Consider the following 9,940-nt stretch of genomic DNA (forward strand, 5'->3'; position numbering starts at 1 on the left):
TGAAGCAAGCCTTAATGGTTGTAGCCACCAAGTCATGTTTTAATCCTTTACCTATATAATTCATATGAAGCAAGCATTAATGGTTGTAGCCACCAAATCCTGTTCGAATTCTTTCCTAAATAAATCTCTAATATATAAATATATAAAATATATATATATATATATATATATATATATATTATCTATATTTCGAAAATAAAGAGAGAGAGAGAGGGTGATAAATCTATCTACGCAAGGTTTTACCTTCCAGACTTGTTTAAAGAATCCGATCTCATGTATACCAAGCCCCAAGACAAGCAGTTGTGTCAAGTTTAGTGTTGGAGGTCAGCTTTGGTTCCTTCAAACAATCTCGTTTTCGGTCCGGGTGATTCGGATTTTCGGATTTTCGGTGTTATGCTCATAAGTACCATTCGGTTTTTACTAACTATCGGATCGGGTTCGGTTTAGTTCCTTCCAGGTTTGGTTCGGATCGGATTTAACCAATGTTTAAAATCGTACAAAAATATATTTTTAAAAACCTCAAAAATTGACCAAACAAATTTCAAAATACATAAATTATTTACAAATCTAATTAAAAATTAGTTAAACTATCTAAATTAACGAAAAAGTATTAAAAATAACAAATAAAACAAACTACAAAAATATTTTGAATACTCTAAAATATCTAAATCACCTTAATATATATAAAACATTAACATATTTAACTAATTTCGGATATCTTCGGATCCTAATTCTGATTTCGGTTCGGTTCGGGTTATAACAAAAGTCCAAAGTAGTAAGCTCATAAGTCCCATTCAGATATTTTTGTAAAACAGTTCGGATTTAGTTTCGGTTTTTTCGGTTCGGGTTAAGGTCGGTACTTCGGGTTGAGTTAAAAACGCCCAAGCCTAATCTTTAGTACTATCTGCAATCAGTAAGTCTAGAATGGTGCTAAAGAGTGGTTAGATAACAAGCAAAAATCTAATAAGTTCATTATCCCCTTCTTGACTCAATAAAAACTTTATGTTAGAAAATATACTTTTATAATTCATAATTAAACTAATATCAGTAAACCTCCCCCAGACTTAAACTACATTGTCCCTAGTGTAAATTCAGTCGGAGTTATGGTGATAATAAATTATAAGTGCTCAATGTAATGAGTTAGAATGATATACCAGACCGGAATGGATGTCGACCGATGTAAGGATGTTGATATCGGTCGATGCAGGTGTTGTCCTGTCGATCGATGTCAACAGTGTCTCATCGGTCGATACTAAGGGAAATCGTCTACTCGGATCTGTTTTTTTTTTATGACCTGCAATAAATAAAAGCCAACATAAATAATATATTAATAAAAACTAAATAAATATTACCTAATAGTGGGTTGTCTCCCACTCAGCCCTTTGTTATAGTCATTTAGCTTGACTTTGGAGGTGATTGGGCTAGTTATGTTGAAAGTTGGCACTTGTTGGGAAACAAGTCTCCATATCTTCTTTGCGCTTGTTGAAATATGTACCAGTGAAGTCTCTCATTGTTTCATCTCCTCTACGCCATATGTCCTTCATTATTGTAGTTGCATCTTCTATCTTCTGCAATCTATCTCCAAGACTCTCCAGATTGAACTGATGTCTCATAAGTCTGGCGTATTTGTCAGCTGAGATCTCCTCTCCCTCGGTTTGAAGCTTTGTCGACCGATATCTGTTGATGAATATTGGTTGATTTGTTTTTGCGTATGTCGATCGTTGGTGATGCTTTGGGTCGACGGGCAATGTAACTCTGAATCTCCACCAATTTCCCTTGAATAGCTTCTATCTTTGAGGTCAAAGCACTAATTCTAAGATCCGTTGGGAAATTGATGTCATCACATCTCTCATTAAGCCTCACTTCTGTAGATTCCAGAACTATGTAGATCCCTTCTACTATCTGATCTATCTCTGCCCTGGTGTGAAAATTTGGTTGAGACTTTATCGAATGTAGGTGTGGTGGATTGTCGTCGGCCGATTCTGGTATGCGGTTGTCGATCGATGTGCGTAAGCGACTGTCGATCGATGTGTGTAAGCGACTGTCGATCGATGTGGGTCGAGCAACGTCGGTCGCGCTCTAAATTTTGGCTATGTCTTGCTTCATCTCCTCCATGCAATTTGTCAGCCAGCTGATACTATCATTCATTGGATAGTAGACACCATCAAGTTTCATCTGGAAGGCTTCTTTGTTATTCTCGTGTTCCCCACAGACTCCATAGAACATCTCATTGATCTCATTCTTGGTGTAGATCTCTTGTACCAGCTTGGTCTGTGTGAATGAGCTAGCATGTTCAGGAAGACATATGTAGCTTAACTCATCTCTTGAAGCTCGTTCCAGAAGTCTTCTGATATCTCTGTTGTGAACACAAATGGTGTGTCCATCTAGATCTCTGGCGTATCCCTGATCATCTCTGTATATTCCATACTCATCCTTCTCTTCCCAGTAGAATCTCCTGGTACCCAAAAGATCAAAAGCTCTGTCGCGGAATTCTGGCCTTCTGTCGACCAATGTTGGGACGTCAAACGTCGATCGATGGTTGAGTTGGAGGGCGAGTCCTTTGTTTGAAGCTTTTGTCTATGCTGCTAGTTGTGTCATAGGACTCTTTCTGTTGGTGTTCTGGAATGTTGCGTTGATGTATGAACAGGTTGTCTGCTCCATCAGTTGTCTGAAGAATGTCTGTGATGTCCTCTCGAGATACGTGCAGTGTACGTCCGTCTATTGCTCTTGCGTAGCCATCTAGGTCCCTGAAAATACCAAATTCGTCTGGAGTTAGATACTGGTTATCAGATTTATCTTTTTCGCTTACACTGGTTTTTGGTTTTGGACGGATGTCGATCGATGTTGTATTGTTGATGTCGATCGATTGTGAATGATTGGTGTCGATCGATGGACGGCTCTCCCTGTCAATCGGATGGCTGAAACTTGTTCTTTCCCAAGCAGCTGCTGATCGATTCTGATATGTTTCATCGCGTCTTTGCATGTTGAGAAGCTCCTCGTATGTGAAACCCTCATTAAGTTCATCATCGCCTTGATCAAGGTATGCTGTCTCTACTGCGTAGCTCTCGTGACAGCGATTATCTACCCAACTGCCAATTGAGTAATCTCCGTCTCTGGTAGCGTCGACGTTAGTGTCGATCGATGGAAAGTAGGCGTGGTCGGCCGATGCTCGAAGGTGGTTTGGTTGGTGAGGTTGAGTTTCGATCGATGTTGAACCGTATCTGTTGATCGATGGCGACTTCTTTTTCCAAGAGGAATGATGGAGAAGTCTATCTTCCTCGTCAGGAGTCGCTCTTTGCTCTATAGCTCGTTCTTCCTCATAATCTTCATCATACTCCTCTGTATGCATGGTGTGTGTTGCCATAGTGGGAATATAGTAGTCGTTTTCCCATTCTCCTTGACTATTGTCAACCGATTCTTCCTTTGGGGTGTCGGTTGATATCTGATGGGCAGTGTCGATCGATGTTGCAGTGTGAGTTTCGATCGACGTCGGATGGAAGATGTCGGTCGACGGAAGATGAATGTCTTCAGTCGATAGTGGTGAGCGAGTATCGGTCGACGGGACTAATTTCTGGTTTGACGGTGGTTGACAGAAATCGATCAATGAACAAGTGGTGTTATCGATCGATGAGGAGCGTGCTTCTTTGCGGATTGAACGCTCCAAGCTTGCAGGATCTGGTGAGAACAGTAGTTGAGTTTCCTTGTTGCTTCTAGTACTGCTGGGCAAGTACCTGAAAATCAAAGCTCTCCGGCAACGGCACCAAATTTGATATCACTCAAATTACACTAAGGAGTGATTTATACGCTTTCAAATAAGAGGTCGAGTTGTAGTATTTAGGGATCGAATTCATAGGAAGCTAGGGAACCTAATGGATCTAATATGATTTGTTAAGTAGGAAGTTTTTAATATTTAAAATGTAAATTTGCATTTTTGGTTGAGCACGTAATTGCTCGATTGATTGGTTGAGGTTTTGGTACTTAAAAGGAAATAGCTAGACATGGGGTTTCTATTCAGGAAACTTGGAATTATAATCCTACAGATACCTAATGAGTTGCATGCATGATAATGTAAAGTTCAACTGTCAATTCAACAAGTGCATCAGCTATCGCATGTTTGAACTCGTCTATTAAATAGATCTAATGACCCAAACAAATGTGTTCGATCAATAGCAGTGTCGAACGATAATCCTATAGGGGTATCGATCGATACACCTTTCGCTCCGTCGATCGATTATCCAATATGAATATCGATTGACGCGCTTCTAGTTAAGCTTTATGCGCGGGTTGAATAAAGTTTACTAAGCTCACTAGATCAGCTCTCGCCTTACTCTTAGCAAGAAACTTAGCTCAGTTAGAATGTTTTCAGGATGAGAATGAAGCTCTCGCTTTTATCTATCAATCCTAGGGCAAGTTCTAGGTAGCTAATCTATAAACATGCATTAATGAACAATCTTAATGACAATTACCACAACTCAGCAATCTATAGTTGGGGCTAATCCCTCATAACCTTTTTAAACCCTAAATCTAACAGTGGAACTACTCAGACATGGTCGAGCAATTTATGAAAGCAATTAGGTTAGAAAACTTCATAGAATAGTAAAATATATATTAATGGCGTTCCAATCACAGATTATAACTTTGGATCTTCTCTCCAATCTATCACAATCCTAAAACCTTTTACTGAAAGTAATTAAAGTAAAAACACAGAAAAGTTCACTTTGCCTCTAACATGGTGGCAAAGCTTATATAGTTAGGTTAAGACTCGTCAGGGGTAATCTTGTAAATTGGTGAAGACTTAGGCTTCAAGTTGGCTGTGTCCAAACGTGCTTTCTGCACGCTTCGCTCTCGATCGATGTTCAAGTGTGAACATCGATCGATATTCCTCCTCCAATATCGACTGATGGTCGAGCTCGATGGCCGAGCTCGATGGCCGAGCTTGATGCTCATCTCGGGTGCTTGCTCCAAATATCTCCAAAGTGCTCCAAAATCATCACTTATCTCCAAATCAGTCCCGATCTTATAAATATAATAAATAGATTCTATAATATAATAATAGATAGTAAAAACACCTATAAACCATGGACGAAAATGGGTCAAATCCATTGTGTATCACAGATTGAGCCGGTAACGGGGCTAAGTAAATCTTCAACTAGATTGAGGCCAAAGATTGGTAAACAAACACCAAAAAATCCAATGATTAATGTTGAGAAGATAGCTATGATCTTATACTTAAGTCCCGTTGCTGAATTTACAGGAACAGAGCAACTGAAGTCGTTTTCTTCCTCGGCAGCCGCGGAGACTCGAAGAGGTAGAACAAGCAAGTAGATAACCAAACGCGAACGCAGGGTGTTTCCAAGTTTACTCATCTCTGGGTCCCTTACGATGGAAGGATGGTTTGAGCTTTATGTTATGATGCCCGAAATTAGGGTTCTTGCTTTGTAAACGTGATGTCTGAATTATGTTGGTATACCTAAATATATATTATATTTTTCATTAAATTAATCATAAAATTAATAGTGTATAATTAATATTTTCATTCTTTACATTAATAAAAATACAGAATTATTTAATGTTAATATATATGACAATTAATGATATTAATAATAAGTATTTAATAACAATATGTGTATCCTCCATCATTTTGTTTACTTTTATATTATTAAAATTAATTAAATAATTACATTAACCATATAATAAGATTTAAGATTTTTCATTAAATTAATTTAAAAAAATATATAAAAGTAATTGTGACCTACCTCAGGGACTACAGGAATATGGTGTTTCACAGACGGTTCTTAGAAAGATAAGGATTTATTTTTACGGCAAGGCTGGTTCAGCACGCTACCGGGGTTTGAGGGTTTGTTAGGGGCAAGGAATGTAAGGGCATGTCTCTCACCTCTTCATGCGGAGATGGAGGCATTAATTTGGGCAATGGAATGCATGAAGAATTTAAGACAGTTTCGGGTTACGTTTGCAACGGATTGTTCTCAATTGGTGAAGATGGTTTCGGAACCAGAGGAATGACCAGCATTTGAAAGCTACCTGGAAGATATTAAGTTTTTGAGAAGAAGCTTCACCAACTCAGATATCGTTCATGTACCTAGTACGGAAAACATAAACGCAGATCGATTGGCACGCAGTGCTTGGAAACAACCGTCTTTCGTCGTACACATGGATGCATAGTTGCCGCCTTGGTTTACAGAGTCTACATGAGTCTGTGAATGTTTGCTGTCAAAAAAAAAAGATTTAACATTTTTTCGAATATGTTATATTTTGAATATTTAAAAAAACAATAAATTGCTACAAATATTTAATAAGAATAGTTAAAATTCTTACATTAAAAATTTATGATCAATGGTAAAATAAATTATTATAAGAAATACAAATGATCATAAAACCTTATGAGTAAAAAGTCTCATTTAATAGATATTCAAAGTAAGATATATATACATATTAAACTATAAATATTATATAAAAGTACATAAATATTTTAATTTCAAAATTTTCATTGAACAAGAATTGAGAACTTAATAATTTAATTTCAAAATTTGTAGTAAATTTCAAGGAAAATTATAAATTTAAAACTATTAAAGTCTCACACTGAAAATTTTGTTATCAATGATTTAAAACTTTTGTTATAAAAGTATACAAAAGATCATAAAACCATATGCTTAGGAAGTCTCACTTAATAGATAGATATTCATACTAAAATATACTTTATATCGATGTAAATATCATTTAAATTTAATTATATATCATACCAATATAGATAAAAGTGATTGTCAAGATTTATTTACCATAAAATGATTGTAAATAAACAAGAGTGATTGCTTTGATGTATGTGATTGTATCAGTTTAATTATATACTAGATTTTGATCCACGCTTTTAAAGTGTGGGATTAAAATTTGGTTAAAATGTTTTATTTTATAATGAAGATTAAAATTTATATGAATAATCTATATATTTTAATTTTTTATGAAATTTTATGTTTAATTTTAGTTATTTTTATTAGGTGGATTACAATATTGAGAATTCTGAATGATTTGGATCCATGTTATGAGTAATATGTTTATTTATTTAACTTGTTTTGCAGAGATTTTATTTTTAATGAGTACTGAAATAAAATAACTAACTTTTAGTTGTCTCAGATTAAAAATTATTTAATTTTATATAAAATTTATTTTAAGACATTTTCAACCATCTTGCATTATATATATTTTTTTACATAATTCATTGATAACGTGCAAAACATAAGTTTATTTAGTTATTATAAGTAAATATAAAAATGGTTTTTTTCAAATAAGACCTAAAATTTCAAGTCAAGCACAAAAATAACCCATGTTTTTTTGAAACTTTCTTTTTTCCAATTCATCCTAGAAGTTTGAATAATTCACGAAAATGCCATTACATTTTTTCTTTTATTTTGAAAATAATTATTTTACCTTATCATCCTCATCTTCACCAAGTATTTACAATATTGTCATTGTCATCAATACATTAACCACCATGAACAACCAATTTGAAGCTCTTAATGCACCAAAGTTTTGATTTTTACTGTTCATATCTGATTACTTATGCACAAAAATCACATCTCTTTCACTCTCTCTTCAAATTCATCCAAAAAAACTAAGATTTTGATTCCAAGCTTTGTAAGGTTCATAGAGACATTGAAGCTCATGATTCGTGGTCATTAACGTCAAGGTAGCTTTTGTAGTGAAGTTCCGGGTGCTTGGAGAAGCAAAGCAAGTAATCTCATAGGCTCAAGGTATGAAATCATTTTTTTTTCTCAGATCTGTTCGGGAAGACTTTCAGAAGACTTCGGGAAGACTTCGGGAAAACTTTCAGAAGACTTCGGGAAGATTTTCAGAAGACTTCGGGAAGACTTTCAGAAGCCTTCGTGAAGACTTTCAGAAGACTTCGGGAAGACTTTCAGAAGACTTCGGGAAGACTTTCAGAAGACTTCGCTAGATGCGTTCTCCATCAAGAAGACTTCCTTAGAAGTCTTCTAACTTTCCTTTATTGAGAAAAAAAAACCGAAAATCCCAGAGAAGACTTCTCGATCGGATAAGTAGGTTAGTTTTGCAATTGACCAAAGTTTGTCAGAAATTTGACTTTTTATAGAAGACTTCTCGGGAAATCTTCTCGGGAAAAACATCTATAGAAGTCTTCTGAAAGTTTTCCCGAAGTCTTCTCACTATCGTAAGAAGTCTGTGTGGGTTACTTTTGCAATTGAAAATAATAGTGAAATATTTAATATTAGTGAGAAGTCTTCTCAAATTTTGTTCCGGATTTTGGTCAAACCTTTGGTTACGAGAGAAGACTTCTAGAGAAGTCTTCTGAGAAAGACTTTTAGAAGACTTCTATACTTCTATAGAAGTCTTCCTCGAGAAGACTTTCCAAGAAGTCTTCTATAAAAAGTCAAGTTTCTAACAAACTTCAGCCAATTGCAAAACTAACATGTTTATCAGAGAAGACTTCTCCGTAGAGTAGACTTCTTAAGAAGTCTTCCTTCGTAAATTTGCAATTGAAGAAATGACCTAAATAGAAGACCTTTTAGGAAGTCTTCTACGTCAATAATAAACTTTCATTTCTCTACATTTAAAATTACTTTTAAATTTTTCTTATTAATTCAGGTGTATTAGTCAATATTGGGGCAGCTGGATAAAATTCATAACTTATTTGGTGATAATTATGTGATTTCAAATATTTATGTTTACAATGTTTCTAGCTAATCCGAGAAGACTTCTTAAAAAGTCTTTTCTAGAAGACTCTTCGAGAAGTCTTATACGTTAGATTTTCAAGAGTGTTAAGTAACTTCAAGGTATGTTTTTAACTTTCAAAAGTGTTAACTAACTTCAAGAATATCAAGTCATGTGGTTTAATGTGTCTTTCTAGATTATAAGGTATAATTTGTAACTTACATGAGATTTAAAACTTCAACTTTCACTTAAAATTCAAGTTTGATCTTTTGTGAATTTGATTAAGTTTTATTGTGAAGTCTTCTCTCTTAGTTTTAGTAAATTTGACTAAGTTTTTTTGTTGTTGTGTTGTGTTATGAGTGGGTAGACTGGTTAAAAAATATTCTTGGTATATTGTATCGATAACTTCAATAATGTCAAGTACTTTGGGAAACATATGAAAATATATACAAAATTCTTTGATTAATATCTCTTCAAGTTTACAAAATAATTCACAACTGAAATAGTACACATACAAGTCATAAAACATACTATAAACAAAACTATTACACATGGAGCTAGATATCATTCCTCAACATAGATAAACTTGGACTCCACTTGACATCATTCATTTGTACCACTTTGGAAAGAAGACTTCAAAAGACTTTCCGAAGACATCGTGGGAAGTCTTCTAGCATAAAATACATTAGAAGACTTCCCAAGAAGTCTTTCGAAAGTCTTCCAAGAGTCTTCCAAGAGTTTTCTGACAAGTCTTCCAAACTCTGACTCAGATATGAAAAAATATGCATATTCAAAAGCATTAAAATGATTTCAAAACTGAGAAAACTTCAAAAATAAATTCTTTATGCTTAAAAAATAAAGAAGACAATCAAATTAGGTTGAGTTTATAACTTTTTAGAATCTAATATATAAACACACACGAAATACATATTCAAAATTTGTACCACTTTGGGCAGAAAACTTCGGGAAACTTCGTGGGAAGTCTTCTAGTATAAAATACATTAGAAGACTTGCCTCAAGTATTCCGAGAAGTCTTCCGAGAGTCTTCTGAGAAATCTTCAAAGTCTGTCTCAGATCTGAGAAACCTGCAAATTCAAAAAAAAATCAAGTGGCTTCAAAACATAGAAAAACTTCAAACATATAATTTTATACTTAAATAATAAACAAAACAGTCACATTAAGTTGAATTTATAGCATTTTAGAATCTAATATATAAAATACACAACAATACATATCCAAA

At 34.6% G+C, this 9,940-nt stretch overlaps 1 protein-coding gene across 2 annotated transcripts in view; it reads left to right on the forward strand.

Moving 5' to 3' along the window:
- LOC106319856 (RING-H2 finger protein ATL78) overlaps positions 1-5,397 on the forward strand; it is a 21,009-nt gene extending 15,612 nt beyond the window's left edge. For both annotated transcript variants that reach the window (XM_013758257.1, XM_013758255.1), the window contains one exon: positions 5,255-5,397. In XM_013758257.1, coding sequence (XP_013613711.1) covers positions 5,255-5,312 — 58 coding nt within the window. In that variant the 3' untranslated portion in view covers positions 5,313-5,397. The remainder of the gene's footprint in view (positions 1-5,254) is intronic.
- Positions 5,398-9,940: the final 4,543 nt, after the last annotated feature.

This window comes from Brassica oleracea, unplaced genomic scaffold, assembly GCF_000695525.1.
Source record: "Brassica oleracea var. oleracea cultivar TO1000 unplaced genomic scaffold, BOL UnpScaffold00641, whole genome shotgun sequence".
NCBI classification, from domain to species: Eukaryota; Viridiplantae; Streptophyta; class Magnoliopsida; order Brassicales; family Brassicaceae; genus Brassica; species Brassica oleracea.